Source organism: Pongo pygmaeus, chromosome 4 (genome assembly GCF_028885625.2).
Source record: "Pongo pygmaeus isolate AG05252 chromosome 4, NHGRI_mPonPyg2-v2.0_pri, whole genome shotgun sequence".
Lineage (NCBI taxonomy): Eukaryota > Metazoa > Chordata > Mammalia > Primates > Hominidae > Pongo > Pongo pygmaeus.
Window position 1 is genome coordinate 159,589,536 of NC_072377.2, and position 17,226 is coordinate 159,606,761.

The window sequence follows — 17,226 nt, forward strand, 5'->3', positions numbered from 1 at the left end:
AGGAGGCGGAGGTTGCAGTGAGCTGAGATCCCGCCACTGCACTCCAGCCTGGGCAGCAGAGTAAGAGTCAAAAAATAAAAAAGATGTTGTTTCACACAGGTCTCTTACTTTCTCTGGCCCTAGTTTGCCTCTCTCTGGGGCAGAGCAGGCCCAGGGTAGGCAGATCTCAGTACCCCTCCACCCTCTACACAGCAGGGCCTGGCCATGCTTGTTCAACCCTGTTTCTGACTGCTGAGTAGCATGAATGAGTTTCTTGTCCACACAGTGCCCTCGTACCCTCACGAGTTCTCAGGGCTCGGGGGAGGGTACTTCTCTACCTCCAATTACAAAAAGAACAACTAACAATAATAATTATGTCCCCTATTAACAAAGTTTAGAGAGGGTCTAGAGTGAATAATCTCTTCAGGGATTACTTATCAATAAATTTGTAAAAATAAAGCTGTGCATGGTGGCACGTGCCTGTGGTCCTAGCTACTTCGAAGGCTGAGGTAGGAGGATGGCTTGAGCCCAGGAGTTTGAGGCTGCAGTGAGCCATGATCACATCACTGCACTCCAGCCTGGGTGACAGACCTCATCTCTTCAAATAAATAAATAATGCATTTCAGTGGCAATGTGCAATAATTTACCTTCTGATTAAGAGTACATGTAATGAACTTAGTAGATTCCTGGTTTAATTCATTGAGTAACATTACCTTCCTTGGTAGCTCTTTTGAAGTACTGGCTTGTCTATAAAATTTACACAGCACCTTGACTAACATTGTCTCACTTGACCCTTCACACGAGCTCAGAGGGTGGAAGCAAGACAGGCATTATTTACCCCCATTTTTCCACCAGGAGAGGGGTCCAGGGAAGTGCGGCTAGCTGGCCAAGGCTTGGAGGCTGAATAACCCAAGAATTGGAATTAGATATGGCATTACCTGGCTATCCCTACCAGTACTTCTCCCCCATACTGGTTACAACAATCCTACAGCTCAGCTTTGCTGGCTGGGGCAGTTCCAAGAGGCTTTTCATTCAGTCTTCTCCTAGATCCAGCAGGTCGTGTGCTCTAATTCTTGTTTTGGAGATGGCCAACATTCCAGGCTGTTATGTTATGTGAGCACGTGGGATCACAGCCAGTCAGAAGCCAGGACTTCTCCAAGTGAAGTCATAAGCACCAAAGGGATCTTGCTAGACACGCAGATTTCAAGGTCCAGTCCCAGACCGAGCCTGATTCCTAATACTTTGGCATCTGCGTTCAAAGAAGTCTTCCCTTATCACCCAAACAAAAGTAGCTCATCTAGTCTAACTGATTACCACAGTTTAACTATTGTCTTCATAGATACTAGACAATAATTTGTTTATCACTTGTTTATTGTCTCTTTCCCCACCTTAGAATAAATTCCATGAGGATAGGGACTTTGTTAGCCTGGTTTATACCAAACCCGTTTCCTAGAACCCTGCAAGGCCCCCACAGTACGAGGTCAGTAAGTATTGAATGAATGTACACTGAAGTTTGAAACTGCTGTCATACACTGCTCCTTCATTTTACAATAGAGAAACTGAGGCCCACGAAGCTGGAAGTCACTGCTGCAGAGATGGTAAGGGGGCAGGGCCAGGATAAAATCTCAGATCTCAGTCCAATCCAGGGACGGTTCAACTCCGCCCAAAGCAATTCTTTAGGAAAAAACGACATCCACTTGAAAGAAAAGACATTTCTTGCCCATAAATACAAGGTTTCGCGGCGGGGAGAAGGGCCTGGCCTGGGTGAGGGCTTTGGTAATTCCGTTCCCACTTCCTAGGCGCCCGCTGCCCGCAAGGGCTAAGGACTCGCCTTCCAGGCCCGGAGTCGAACCCATCTCCGCGTAGTGTCGAGGCCAGGCCCGGAGGCGGCGAGGCGCGGAGCACAACCCACTGAGGTGCGGACGGCTCACCCAACCAAGGTCACCCGGGCGGGGACCGAAGGGGCCAGGCCCACCGGGCACAGGGGAGGGGGCGGCGTTGGCGCGTCCTCGGGGCGGATGAGGGTCCTCCCTTCGGCCTCCTAGAAGTCAGGAATGACACTAATGGCTCCTTCCCCTGAATCTGACACCCAGCCTAAAGAGCACGAGCAGGCCCGGCAGGCCGCGTGGCCCGGTCCCATGTGCTCCACCTGAGGCCGCTCTCACGCGCTGGCCCTTTAAGATACCTCCCCTCCTCGCCCAGCCTTCTCTCCTATCCCCCTCAGCGCCCCCACCGACAACTCCTGAATTGCATCAGGCACGTGCTCGCCCCCGTCCGGTCTGAGCGTCCCTACCCCCAGCCCGGGAGGTGCTCTGAGGAATCGGAGACGAGGGGCGGGGCGAGGGGCAGGACCGCGAAGCCGTGCGCGCGCGCTCCCGCCGCCTCCTGCCCACCCGTCGCCCAGGGCCCGGCCGGCGGGCGCGCCCCCGCTGCGCCGTCCCCTCCCCTCGCCCGCCGCGTCGTGAGGCGCGCGCCCGCCCGCCGCCCGCCGCGGATCGCGTGGTCTGCTCGGCTCGCCGCGCCTCTCCCCCGTCCGTCCATATTGCTGCAGCCCCCGAGCCGGGAAGCCCGGGCCGCCCCGGGGGCGGGGGGGAGGGAGGGACGGGACTAGAAGCCTGCCGAGCTCGGGGTGGGGGCGTCTTGCGAGGAACGGGCGGGGGGGGACGCACGCCTAGGAGGCCTGGACCGCAGAGTGGGGGGCCTTCCTCCCCCCCCGCCCCGCTAGTGGGCCTCGGATTTACGGCGGCTGCATCTAACTGGGAGGGGGCCGCACCTCGCGTGAACCCCGACCCTTCTCCGCAGGGACTGGGGCCCAGCGCCCCGGAGGAAGGCGTCGCGGGCGCTCTGCTAGCCAAGTTCGAGGCGGGGGAGGCAGCCTCGGGCGCGCCCGGCTTCTCCGGGGGGGGCGGGCGCGCAGATGGCCACTCAGGTGGAGCCGCTGCTGCCTGGGGGCGCCCCGCTCTTGCAGGCCGAAGAGCACGGGGGGCTGGTGAGGAAGAAGCCGCCGCCGGCGCCCGAGGGCAAGGGCGAGCCCGGGGCGAACGACGTCCGCGGGGGGGAGCCGGACGGCGGCGCTCGGAGACCCCGGCCGCCTTGCGCCAAGCCGCACAAGGAGGGCACCGGGCAGCAGGAGCGCGAGAGCCCGCGGCCGCTGCAGCTGCCCGGCGCCGAAGGCCCGGCCATCAGCGACGGGGAGGAGGGCGGCGGCGAGCCAGGCGCTGGCGGAGGAGCTGCTGGAGCCGCGGGCGCGGGGCGCCGGGACTTCGTGGAAGCTCCCCCGCCCAAGGTGAACCCGTGGACTAAGAACGCATTGCCGCCGGTTCTGACCACCGTGAACGGACAGTCCCCCCCAGGTGGGTCTCCCTCCTTGCCCTCCTGGGTCCGGGGGCCTCTTCCGGGGACATGGGAGTCCCCTCCCCCAGCACCTCCAGGGCCCCGGGGTCTGCTACCGGTCATGGTGACTCGGGACTTTTTAAAATTGCCTCCTGGTTGATCCTGGTCGTCGCGCCCTCCCCCCACCGCACACTCAGGGACCTGCCCCTTCCCGAGGGCCCGGCCTCCGGGAGGCTACGGCCACCGCCTGGGCCGCAGCGGTTAGTGGGCAACGGTGTGGTCCGGGCCTACCTCGTTGGCAGAGGGTAGGCGCTGGTTCCAGTGAAACGATCCCCACGGCATGCTGCTGTAAGAGACGGTTTCTGGTTTGAACCTTCCTCAGGAAGCCCCTCTTCCCACCCCGCCCGGCGCTCCCCGTTTTGGTAGCGTTGCGAGCGTCCCCATGTTGTAAATGTTTAATGAGTATATGTCACGGGCAACCCAGTGCCCGGCGCGAGAGTACATGCCGGCCGCACGGATTCGGAGATTAAAAGTTAACAAGTTTTGTTCTCAGGGAGATGAAATTGGGCGGTAGAATCGCCATTTGGAGACGGGTTGAGGGGTCAGTTGTGGGGAGGAGAAACCCATCGTGTTACCGAATTCGGTGGTTTCCCTCCCCGATCCCGGGCACCTTCCGCCTTAAGAAGGAGCCCGACGGCGAGTGTGCTGGGGGAGCCAGTTAGGAGGTTGGCGGAAAATGTGAGGCGGGTGAGGGGCCTGCGGCGACTTGAGGGGCGTGTGGCGGCGGGGGAGGGAGTGGCCGGCCTGGGCGGGCGGGTGACAGTTGGGCGCCATGCGCCGCGCCGGCGGCCCGCGGGCCGCTCGGCCTCGGCGTTCGGCGCGGGCCGCGGCGCTGGGGGTGGCAGGCGGGTGCGGGCCCGCGGCGCGGCCCGAGTGTGCGTGTGCGCGGCGCGGGTGTGTGCGCGTCCCCCCTTCCCGGCATTCCTCTGCAGCCGGGACAACGTGGTGCCTCCCCGCGCGGGGAGCGGCATGTGACTGCCGACCGGCGCTCCGCGAGTCCTCCTTCTCCCTCCTAAGCGTTTTGGTCCTTTTGGACCGTGCCCCTTTCCGGGGGGAGGTAAGGGTTGCAGGAAATCCCAGCAGAGCCGTGTCAGCGTGGGGAGAGAGGCGGTGCAGAATATGGAGTCTGCTCTTGTAATGCCTTTGCCGAGAATAGATCGTCGGCTTGGGGGGGGGGGGGGCGCCCACTCTCTTCTCTCGGCCGGCGTATAGGGCAGGTCTCCATTCTTTGGTTTTGGGTCCGTTTGTGGTGGGTCGGTTTTAAAATTGTCTTGTAGTTAGAATGATGGCCTCTGGTCGTAGCCCTGGTGCTTTTAAAAAACTCCTCTTCTGCCGTAGCTGGTTCCGGCTAACTGGTTTAAACCATCAAAAATAAAGGGGGAGCTTAATGTCTTCACCGTCAAAGGAGTAGAAGTACTGCTAGTCCCAGGGAAGCCAGAATAGCCAGTCCTGAAAACAGCATGTTGCAATTTTTATTTCTTTTCAGGTTGCTTCATTTGGAGGAGGGGACATTTGGGGTTTACTAACAGTCCTTCATACTGTGTTCTCTTCCTTCTTCCCTCCTCCCCTTCCCCCCTCCTCCCCTTCTCCCCTTCCCCTTCCAGAGCCCTCTTGTGCAAAAGACAGTGCTGAAACCTCCGTTTTCTTTCAATCTCTCCTATCCACCCACAGAGTGAGGGAAAACAACTTTAAAACACTCTTTGGTCCTTCTCCCCTCTTTAAACTCAAAAGGGTATAATCATCCCCGGGAGAGAGCACTCCTTTTAAATGGGGCTACTCATCCTGGCTGCTGCTTGGCTAATGGTGAACCTGCCTTGTGGGTTTTAAATCAGCCATGACATCAGGTGGTATTGGGTGCCTGAGCTGGCATTTTGTGTAAGTCCAGGAGCCCTTGATAGTGTGCGTCACTGGGGTTATTGATCGTGGGAAGAAGACAGCTTGGCTGGCATCTCACCTTTTCCTCTGAGTGGAGAAGCTGACTTGCTTTAAGTGCCCAAAGCAAAATTCTGAGTAAGGGTAGATTTGCTCTGTTATTGTTTTTTGGAATCTTAAGGCAAGAAGAGTGTCTACTCGTTGGTTTAGAACCTTTGGAATAGGTTTTGACAGCCTGACTCAAGTTAATCCAGTAGCTTCTCTCTCTAAGCCTGTTGTTAGGGCTTGTGTGCATTTTGAGACAGAATTCTATGGTTGGGTTGTCAGTCTGGTAAGGCTAGATGGTGACCCTTTCTCTGGAGCCTACATGGATATCTGAAGTGCTTTTCCAGCCCTGGTTTTATTTACAGCTTCAACAAATTTAAACGTGACACTAGTGGAGTGGCTGTGTGGTCTTGGGAATTTTTGTGTTCTGTGATGCACATGTTTTTGGGAGTCTACAGAAATGAGTACCTCATAAGCAAACTAAAAGCTTTCCAAAGCTTGCTGTAAATGCCTATTTTTAGCCTTACTTTTGGCTCAAATGTTGGTGTTTTAGTTCTTTAAGGGACACATGCAGTAGCTAGTAATAAAATATGTTTCGTGATATCTCTTCTTTCTTGTGGGGTTCTGTATTCTGGTTTAAGCATCCAAGTCTTACATTTGTAGTTTTAAGTCTTGGGATTTGCATTTTGGTTTTTTAGATCTCCCTCCCCAGAGTATTTTTAAATGTTTAAAATATTTGCCTTATCCTAGCCATACCCCTTTTAAGTGTAAGATCCAAGACGTCTAAGTTAAGAGATTATAGCGAATGTTCTGGGGTCAAACTGAGTGGGTTCAAATGCCACCTCTACCACTTGTTAGCTGTGCCTCCTTGGGCAAGTTATTTAACCATTCTATGCCTCACCTTCTTAATTTGTGTAATAGGTATTTATGATTCACCTGCCTCATGGAGGTATTACGAGCATTCATTGTTATGATAAGTGTATTTAGCCCAGTGCCTGGCAGGTAGACGTTGTTACTTACTCTGGGTCTTGGTGGGACTTTTCCCTGGGTCTCTGGTTTTCTCTACCTGTAATATGATGGGGTTGGTGAATGCAGATCTTTCCTTTTCTTGTGTTATATCAGTACTCCGTGAAATGTATGGGATCTGTCTCCTTAAAACTTGACTTTTGCTTATCTACAGACATGAAGGGCATGGGATGGATAATTTAAAGGTTGCTGACTCTTAAGAATTAGCTATTTTTTGCTTTGGAATGTGGTGAGATGAATTTTTAAAAAATAAGTTTTAACTCTTTAGTTTGCCTTTTGTAAAGATTTTCTTTGGGGGGAGTTGCACGTGTGCTCTCAGGGATATGAGGAAAAGCCAGCCTAACTGGACTGAAAGTTTGCTGTGTCTGGTGCACGTGTAGTGCCATGAGACTTGAGAGTACAGATAGTCCCCAACTTATGATGGTTCAATTTATGATTTTTTGACTTTATGTTGATGGGAAAGTGATACACATTTATTGGAAACTGTACTTCAGGTACCCATACAACCATGGTTTTTCACTTTCAGTACAGTATTCAATAAATAATTACATGAGACATTCAATGCTTAAAATAGGCTTTATGTTAGATGCTTTGGCCATCTGTAGCCTAATGTAAGTGTTCTGAGTGCATTTAAGATAGGCTAGGCTAAGTTTTTTTTTTTTTTTTTTTTTTTTTTTTGAGACAGTCTTGCTCTGTCGCCCAGATTGGAGTGCAGTGGTGTGATCTTGGCCCACTGCAACCTCCACCTCCCGGGTTCAAGCGATTCTCCTGCCTCAGCCTCGAGAGTAGCTGGGATTACAGGCATGTGCCACCATGCCCGGCTAATTTTGTATTTTTAGTAGAACGGGGTTTCTCCATGTTGGTCAGGCTGGTCTCAAACTCCCGACCTCAGGTGAGCCACCGCGCCCGGCCCTAGGAGCTACTTCTGATCGTGCTCATGACCAGCAATGTGGACACCGGCAAACGCTTTGCTTTCTCTGTGACTCTGTTTCTTCGTCTGTAAAATTAAGGTATTAGACTAGGTCTAAATGTCTTAAAAGTTTTCTAGTATCAAAAATTTTTTTCTAAAACTCCCTCCCCACAAAAGAAAGAAACCAAAGTAGAGCTTTTTATATATGTAGCTTTGTATTTGCATTATGATTAGGAATCCAGGCTCTCTGGAGGCTGGAGAAACTCTTCCGGCTTCAGGAGCCTAAGTCGATGGCTTGGGGGTGATAGCAGCCAGACATTATGTGCCTTACAGTGTCTGAAAGCACACAGCACTGCCTGAAAATTTCCTCCACCAAATAAAAACTGAACCTAAATCTAACAGAACCATAGATCTAACTGCCAGTTTATAGGGGAATGAGGCTACAGGAACAGACTAATTAGCCATGAGGTAGGCAGTTATTCAGTTTCTAAATGTGAGAAATTCTACAAGACACACTGTTTCCAATAAATAAATGGCATTTTTTAAAGGGGAGAACTGTTACAGATGAAGAAAGTTGAGACATCAGTCGTGCATTGTTGTGGATCTTGTTTGGATCTTGATTCTTGACCAAATGTCCAAAGACATTTTGATGACAACTGAGGAAAATTGACTAAGTTAAGAAATTATTTTGTCAGAGATGATAATGGTATTATGATTGTTTTTAACTGTGTAACTGGATATATTGTGCACCCCCACCTAAGAACTGTTAGGTTAGTCTATTACATAAGACTTAAGGCTTTTTCCTATTGTGCACTTGATCTTAGCCAAAAGGCCAAGAAGCAGTATAGTGTGAATTCACTTTCTCTTCTTCTAAGGAAAGGTCACAATTAGGACACCCTTTGAAGGGGAGAGTGGGAGGCAGCTTTCACTGGGAGCCTTCAGCTGGCCTGGCCCCTTTCCTTCTGCACAGGTAGTTTGAGTTTCATACTAACCCAGAAGTGAGTGCCTGCCAGGTAGGGGAAGGTTTTTAGGAGGTGGTTTTTGTCCCTTTGGGAGGTAGAGGGTAGTCACAAGCCTTCTTGAACTCTGAACCTCCTGAGGGGCAGGGTCTTTCTGCTGACCCACCCACTGTCTATAGTGGGACCTGAACTGGAGTAAGCAATCTAACAGCTGTTACTGAGCACCCATTCCCTTTTCTGGGAGGTGGGCAGGGTGGGAGGAGGAGGAGGAGGAGGAGCCGGCCTGAAACTACAAAAACCTCTTTAAAATGGAGAGCTTGGCAGATGGGAGTGCCCCTGTTTGCAAAACCCAAGACAGCTCAAAGGGAGTAATTAGGGTGTTGGGGCCACTGGAGGTTCAGCAGGTGCCTCAGTCCAGACTCACAAACCTCCCTGGCTGGTCCAGAGTGATCTAAGGGAGTGGCCAGGAGAGAGGATGGCCTTACCTTGCCTGGGATTCAAGAAAGGAAGTAAGTTTTGGTACTTCACTGGTGAAAACATGGGAAACAGCACATCAATGTGAAGCGAGAAGGTGATGGGATTTAAATTAGAACATGGGCAGGGTACTTCTCTCTGCTCTCACTTTGTAACCTTAGATTGTTCGTCTAACCTTTTTTCCTTATTCACAGAGTGGGGCTAATCCCGCTGCTGAGGTTGTTTAGAGGGTCAAATTGCTGTTGAGCATGGGGCAGCACAGTTCATGAATTGGAAAAGTCCTGCTGGGCGCGGTGGTTCACACCTGTAATCCTAGCACTTTGGGAGGCTGAGGCGGGCGGATCATGAGGTCAGGAGTTGAAGACCAGTCTGGCCAGCATAGTGAAACCTCATCTCTACTAAAAATACAAAAAAATTAGCCAGGCATGGCGGCGTGTGCCTGTAGTCCCAGCCACTCAGGAGGCTGAGGCAGGAGAATTGCTTGAACCGGGGAGGCGGAGGTTGCAGTGAGCTGGGATCGTGCCACTGCACTCCAGCCTGGGTGACAGAGCAAGACTCCATCTTAAAAACAAAACAAAACAAACAAAAAACCTCCTACACAGAGGTAAGATGTAAGTTTTTTTTATTTCAGAAGATTGCATTCCAAAGCCAGATATTGGTAATTACTCACTCACTCTGAGGGTTTATCTGTGCCTTTCCTCAACTGAGTGGATAATCAGGAGTTAGCTGAATTTTCAAGAAGGGCTATTTGTGATCGTTACCAGGGGCAAGTGGCCAACTTCCCATGGCTAATAGCCTGGGATGTCTTCCTGAAGGATTTTCCCAGAATCAAGGACAGTCTTAGTGTGGCACCTTTTTTTTCTTGGCTGAACCTTTAGACTGGCAAAGCCCTAGGTGTGGGGAGGGGAGGATTGTGGGTCTTCATAGATGAATTTTGTAAAGCCAGCTTGGTAGATCTGTCATATATGGCGTGGGACTTCTCCATCTCAGTTTGATATGCTGTTAGTAAACCTAGATGAATCCTCCATGACAGGCCTTGTTTACAGGCCACTTTGTAATTACTCTCCAAACTAGTGGTAACCACCTTACTCTCAAGACACATTCCGGTCACTCAAAGTTGCCTTTTCCCTTTGCCTTAGAATGGAGTTGCAAGCTTCTCAGAGGAAATTAAGTCCCACAGTAGCCAGGAGCCATCTAGATAAATGATCTGATAGAGATAAGGCTCTGTATGGTTTTTGCTCTGCTTTTCACTTAATTTATTTAAGCTCTTGATAATTCAGAGATAAGTATATATATAAGTAGTATAATAGTCACCATTTACTGAGTGTCTCACCTGCCTGTTCTAGCCCAAGTGATCTGCTAAGCAGATGCTTTTTTTTTTTTTTTTTTTTTTGAGAAAGAGTTTCTCTCGTTGCCTAGGCTGGAGTGCAATGCGCAATCTCACCTCACCGCAACCTATGCCTCCTGGGTTCAAGCAATTCTCCTGCCTCAGCCTCCCAAGTAGCTGGGATGACAGCCATGCACCACCACGCCTGGCTAATTTTTTGTAGTTTTACTAGAGATGGGGTTTTTCCATGTTGGTCAGGCTGGTATCGAACTCCTGACCTCAGGTGAACTGCCCACCTCGGCCTCCCAAAGTGCTGGGATTACAGGTGTTAGCCACCGTGCCTGGCCCAGCAGATGCTCTTTTTATTCCCACTTCACAGATGAGGAAAGTGAGACTCAGGAGACGTTAAGCAACTCTGTCCTTCTGATTGCTCAGACTAAAGACCTTAAGATCATCCTTGCCACCTCTGTTTTTTTTCTGGCTGGTTGCAGTGGCTCACACCTGTAATCCCAGCACTTTGGGAGGCCGAGATGGTAGGATCATGTGAGCCCAGGAGTTCAAGGCTGCAAGTGAGCTGTGATTGTGCCACAGTACTCCAGTCTGGGTGACAGAGTGAGACCCTGTCTCTAAAAAGTAAATGTCTTTTGGTGGCCCCACATGTAATGTACTAGTACATCCTTTGACAATTAAACACTGTCCTGGCCGGGCACAGTGCCTCATGCCTGTAACCCCAGCACTTTGGGTGGGAGGCCAAGGTGGGCAGATTGCTTGAGCCTGGAAGTTTGAGACCAGCCTGGGTAACATAGGGATACCCCATCTCTTAAAAAAAAAAAAAATGCAAAAATTAGTCGAGCATGGTGGTGAGTGCCTGTAATCCCAGCTCCTGGGGAGGCTGAGGTGGGAGGATCACTTGAGCCTTGGGAGGTAAAGGCTGCAGTGAAAGATGAGTGTGTCACTGCACTCCAGCCTGGGCAACAGAGCAAGACTGTCTCAAAAAGAAAAAGCTGCCTGGGTGCGGTGGCTCACACCTGTAATCCTAGCACTTTGGGAGGCCGAGGCAGGGGGATCACCTGAGGTCAGGAGTTCAAGACCAGCCTGGCCAACACGGTGAAACCCTGCCTCTACTAAACATACAAAAATTAGCTGGGCGTGGTGGCATGCGCCTGTAATCCCAGCTACTCGGGAGGCTGAGGCAGGAGAATCGCTTGAACCTGGGAGGCAGAGGTTGCAGTGAGCTGAGATTGCGCCATTGCACTCCAGCCTGGGTGACAGAGCAAGACTTCATCTCAAAAAAAAAAAAAGCTGCATCCAGGTTGGGTGTGGGGGCTTATACCTGTTATCCCAGCACTTTGGGAGGCTGAGGTGAGAGGATCACTTGAGCCCAGGAGTTCAAGACCAGCCTGGGCAACATAGTGAGAGACCCCATCTCTTTAAAAAAAAAATTAACTGGGTGTGGTGGTGCATTCCTGTGGTCTGAGCGACTCTGGAGGCTAAGGTGGGAGGATTGCTTGAGCCCAGGAGGTCGAGGCTATATTGAGCTATGATTGTGCCACTGCACTCCAGCCTAGGCAGTGCAGTGAGACCATGTCTCAAAAAAAAAAAACCAAAACAAACCTGGCTGGATGTGGTGGCTCACAGCTGTAATCCCAGCACTTTGGGAGGCCGAGGCGGGAGGGTCACTTGAAGTCAGGAGTTTGAGACCAGCCTAGCCAACATGGTGAAACCTAGCCTGTACTAAAAATACAAAAAGTAGCTGGGCGGCGTCGTGCACACCTGTAATCCCAGCTACTTGGGAAGCTGAGGCACAAGAATCACTTGAACCTGGGAGGCAGCGGTTGCAGTGAGCCGAGATCACGCCACTGCACTCCAGCCTGGGCAACAGAGCAAGACTCCATCACAAAAAAAAAAAAAAAAGAAAAAACAACAACAAAAAACTATGTCCAAATCTAAATGCTTTTACTGCCTCATCTATTGCTGGCCTGGACCATACATCATCATTTCTTATGTAGATTTTTGCAGCAGCCTCTTAACTGGTCTCCTATCACTCCTACTTAAAGCTCTCTGGTAACTTCTCAGCAGAGTAAAATCCAGAGTCCTTAGAGTGTTCTCTAAGACTGTACTTGATCAGGTCTCTGTCCATCTAACCTCTGACCTCATCTTTCATCACTTGCCCCTTCTTGACTCCATTGCCTTCCAGCATCAGTCCTCACTTCCTGAAACATGTCACGTACTCTTTGCTTCGGGTCTTATGTTCTGTAGTGCTCTTCCTGCAGATCACTGTGGTGGAAATGCCTTCCCAGACCACCCTATATAGACTAACAAGTCTTGACCTTGGATTCCCTATCTCCATCCCTCTTACCCTGCTTCATTTTTCTTCTTAGTTCTTTTTTTTTCCCCCACAAGGCAGGGTCTGAGTCTGTCATCCAGCCTGCAGTGCAGCAGTGCAATCACGGCTCACTGCAGACTCAACCTCCCAGGCTCAAGTGATCCTCCCACCTCAGCCTCCAGAGTAGTAGCTGAGACTACAGGCACACATCACCACGCCTGGCCAGTTTTTTAATTTTTTGTAGGAATGAGGTCTCACTATGTTGCCCAGGCTGGTCTTAAACTCCTAGGCTCAAGCTGTCCTCCCACCTCGGTTTCCCAAAGTGCCAGGATTACAAGCATGAGCCACGGCACCTGGCTATTTTTCTTCTTAGCTCTTATCACCACTGGGTCAGGGACTTTGATACTTGACTACTTTTGTATTCCCAGTACCTGCAGCAGTGCCTGGCACAATGTAGTAGGCAGCTTGGTGAACATTTAGTGAAAGAATGAATTAATTGCATATTTTTAATGGCATTCATTCATTACATTTTGAGTGCTTACCATGTGTCAGACATAGGGGATACTGCAGTGCATAATAAAAAGTCTCTGCAAGGAACACATGCACTCAAAAATTCAGTAAGGAGTATGCTGTGTAGGGAATCCCAAAGCATGGAATTCTTTGGCAGTGTAGCAGGGGCACCCAATTCAGTATAGGTCAGAGAAGTCTTCTAGAAATGGGAAGGATGAGTAGCAGTCACCTGAGAAGCCTGGAAAGAGAACTCAGTTTTGGTTGAGGAAAGGCCCTGGTGTTCAGGGAACTGAGTTCCTTGTGGTTGTAGTATGGATGATTAGAAAGTAAGGTAAGCAGTCCTGCCTTGTAATTTGTGCTGAATTCTGATTTTAGCTGGAAGGAGTGGAGAGACATCGAAGATTGTATATGAGGGGAGTAGCATGGTCAGATTTTTCCTTTTGAAAGATGACTCTGGCCACATGGCAGAACCTCTTGGGTTAAGAATAGGTGATTTGAGGTTTCCCATTTGATCCTTTAGGGCAAGGTTCCCAGATTACAAAATGGAGCAAATTTCCAAGTCATTCCTGAAATGTGGATCTTGGGCAATTATTAACTGTCATCACTTAGGGGTAGAGAGTGGCCGAGGTTTATGGGATATCTCAGACCCTTCAGGAGGCTGCATTATCCAGAATGCATCTCATTTGCTGGAAGAAGCACAGTTGAACTCATGAACTGGTTGAACTCATGCTTGCCTGCTTGCCCCTGCTGCAGCTGGCTGGGTGGGAAGAACAAGAGGCCCTGAAAGTTGTAGAAGGGGCAGTGGGGCAGGCTTCCCCTTCTCCTGGGGAGGTCCACATGGCTAGGCTTCTAACCATCAGCTGGTTTTACAGCTATGCTGAGAACAGTGGGTTTGCATTTGCCTACAGATAGGCTGCTACCCTGAGTTCTTGAGAACACTGGGCTATAGTTAGGCTTATCCTGCCCAGTTTCCTAGTTGTCAGCACTGTCTCCATTGCTGTGCCCTCAGGGCCTTGGTTTTCCCTTCCTCCTTTCAGAGAAGAGGGAATATTTGGAACTGGAAGGGCCTCAGAGGTCATTCAATCTAAACCTCTCATTTACAGGTTAGGTACTTCAAGCCCAGAAAGGAAATAGTTGTTCAGGATTCCAGTCAATTCAAAGCAAGGCTGAGACTTGAACCTCCTCCCACTACAGTTCTGTTTTAACTCTACCTCTGGAGGAAGAAGTAAAATGGGGTAGTTGAGCATGAACTTGGGACAGTCCGTCACAGTTAGCCCAGCCATTTACCAACTGAGTGCCCTTGGATAGGTTGGTAACTTCTGGGCTTCAGTAAATGGGGCTATAGCTGGAGTGCCCACGTACTAGGATCGTTGATGAATGTGAGCTAGGTGAATATATAAAAATACTCAACTGGAGCCTGGCACATAGTAATACGTGGTAATGGTAAGAATGTTGAATGTTCTTCTTTTGAGGCCCTGACTTTGGCCCAGGTCTTCAATTTGCTTAACAGAAGTCAGGTGCTATAGCTGGCCTTCCTCTGTTGTCCTGGGTCCTCTGCCCCTTGATCGCTGCAGTTTGGTCCTGAGTATACACAGGAAGGTAGCCTACATGAACTCTCAGAGCCAGTTTTTCTGACCTTGCCCTAGGCTGTCTCATGCAACTCCATATTGAAGTGGAATTTAAGGACTCACTGGGGACCATAATCTTGACAGTGAGAAGCTCAAATTGTGGTGCTTGAGAATGCCCTAGTGTTAGAATGTCAGAGATGAGCTCAGGCGTTTTGCAGTAAAACTCTCCCACTCTCTTTCATGGCTTTTTGCAGCTTTGAGGTTGTTTGAAGAAGCAGAGCTCTCTCTGATTTTTCTGTTCTGTATATGTATTTCCTGTTCTGCGTGTATATTAACAGTGGTAGGAGAAAGAGACACCAATTACGTGGATGGAATAGCCTGGTTTTGGAGCCCAGTGTAGGGGTGGGGTTTGGAAATGGTGAGTGCAAGGTTGGGTATGGGAGGCTGGATGCTGCTTCTAGGAAATGTGGGAGACAGGAAATCAGGAACACCTAGAAGAATTGGCTCACTGGGCTGCATGCATCCTTCTATGAAGAAGGAATGGTTGAAGAACTAGGGTTATTTTGCCCAGGGAATCAAAGCTTGGGGGTGTGGTGGGAAATGCTGCTTGTCTTGAAATACAGAATTTTGATAGATCTTTTCCACTTGGCCTAAAGCTCTGATGGCAGGTGAGAGATGAAGGGTTAGTAGGTTTTGCCTGTAGTCAAGTAGTAACTTTTAATGGTGCCCCTAAATGGATTCAGTTGTCACAGGAGATACTGAGTTCCTTGACATGGTAATATTTGGGACAGTAGTTTAGAGCATGATTTGTTGTAGGGTTCTGCAGCTACAAGTTGGCAAAATACTTTTCAGATTCATTCATTCAGAAAGTTGTGAATACTGTATGTGTTAGGTGTCAGGCCCTGAGATTTCAGAGTTGTAGACAAGACACATTGCGGCCATGGTGGGGCTTATATTCTGAAAGGCAGAAGTCACCTGTCAGTCCAGCCCACTGACAGGTTTTGATTGACTTGCATGTAAAAACACTTTAAAGTAATCATCTGTATTTAAAAATCAAGAAAATTATCTAGAAACCTAGGGAATTCTAGCTTTAAAAAAAAAAAATCAGAGTCAATAAGCAACCACTGAATTATATACCGTATTTTTTATTTATGTATTTTTATTTATTCATTTTTTTTGAGACGAAGTCTCGCTCTGTTGCCCAAGCTGGAGTGCAGTGGCGTGATCTTGGCTCACTGCAACCTCCACCTCCCGGGTTCAAGTGATTCTCCTGCCTCAGCCTCCTGAGTAGCTGGGACTACAGGCACGCGCCACCATGTCCGGCTAATTTTTCTATTTTTAGTAGAGATGGGGTTTCACTATGTTGGCCAGGCTGGTCTTGAACTTCTGACTTCGTGATCCACCCGCCTCAGCCTCCCAAAGTGCTGTGATTACAGGCATGAGCCACCTTGCCCGGCCGTATTTTACTTTATTTTTTTGCGTGATCTCAGCTCACTGCAACCTCCACCTGCTGAGTTCAAGCGATTCTCCTGTGTCAGCCTCCCAAGTAGTGGGATTACAGGTGCCTATCACGCCTGGCTAATTTTTTGTATTTTTAGTAGAGACTGGGTTTTGCCATGTTGGCCAGGCTGGTCTTGAACTCCTGACCTCAGGTGATTCGCCCACCTCGGCATCTCAAAGTGCAGGAGTTAAAGGTATGAGCCACCGCCCCTGGCCAAATTGTATACTTTAAACGGATGGGTTGCATGGTATGTAAATTAATGTCAATAAAGCTATTATAGGGGAAAAAATGAGAAGACCTAGCCACTCTGGGCCTCTCATGACTGCTATCTGATGGCAGGGCCCAGCCTCCCTTTAGGTGAAGAGTGCCACAGCTTGGCTCTTGTAGGCCCTTGAGTTTGCCGTCTTTTATCCAGGCTTCCTTCCAGCATGAGGTCTATGGGCCCAGACTTTGTGTATTTCATCATAAAAATGAGAAAGGACAGCAGACTGCCTAGCTCACAAACAGAGGAACATCCTCATGGGAGAAGAATGAGAGGAGGCGGTGGGGACGTGGGGACGACTTTAAGGCCTTAGGGTAGGAGTTGCACTCAGTAGAGGTGAGGTAGGGGGAGTGAGTGTGATGGAGAGATAGGACTCACCTAGCTTTGTGCCCAGAGGCCCTGGAGCAGCAATAGAAAGCTCTCTGAGAGTTAAGGGATGGGCTTGCCAGGTGAAACTGAGTTATGTTAGTCCCCAGTGAGACTTTGCTTCCCTCCCCTCATCTGCGAAATGGGTATAGCATCTTGGATCTCAATCTCTAAGGCTCTATTAAGCACAAACACCCTGTGTGATCAGTCTCAGAGTATAAAGGAGAAAGATGTGGCTAGAGGCCTTGTGGCAGTAGCTGGGGGCAGCTTCAGTCAAAGTGTTGGGGAGTGCCTCTCACGGTGAGCCAAGAAAGGATTGATAAGGAGACTGGTGGTGAACCTTCTAACCTGGAGGAATAACAAGTACCAGGTGGTAATGACTTTAGAGTTCTCCAAGGAGCAGAGACAAGGCCTGTATGAATGAGGGGAGAGAGACACAAAGAATCAGAAACAGGAGGCCTTTGGAGGCCAGCTTAGGGAGTCTGGATCCTGTTCTGAAAGCATTGGAAGAGGTGATATCACCTGATTTCTGCTTTGGGATTACTCAGTTCTGTGGAAAATAGACGGAGGAGGTAGGAGGAGGAGGCAAGGTGGAAGCAAGGAGACTCCTTAGGAGACTACTTCTGTAGTAGTCCAGGAAAAAGATGGAGAGGAGGGGAATGATGGCATAGTGACTTGGGCCTGATTTTTTTTTTTTTTTAACTAGCT

General features: G+C 49.9%; 1 protein-coding gene across 5 annotated transcripts in view; it reads left to right on the forward strand.

Moving 5' to 3' along the window:
* LARP1 (La ribonucleoprotein 1, translational regulator) overlaps nucleotides 1–17,226 on the forward strand; it is a 134,529-nt gene that overhangs the window by 69,965 nt on the left and 47,338 nt on the right. For 2 of the 5 annotated variants that reach the window (XM_054487193.1, XM_054487194.1), the window contains exon 1: nucleotides 2,515–3,332. The exons of 2 other annotated variants lie outside the window; for them this stretch is intronic. In XM_054487193.1, the coding sequence (XP_054343168.1) occupies nucleotides 2,897–3,332 (436 nt within the window). In that variant the 5' untranslated portion in view covers nucleotides 2,515–2,896. Of the gene's footprint in view, nucleotides 1–2,514; nucleotides 3,333–17,226 lie in introns of those variants that run through there. One more of the 5 variants, XM_063665301.1, reaches the window with a different exon arrangement.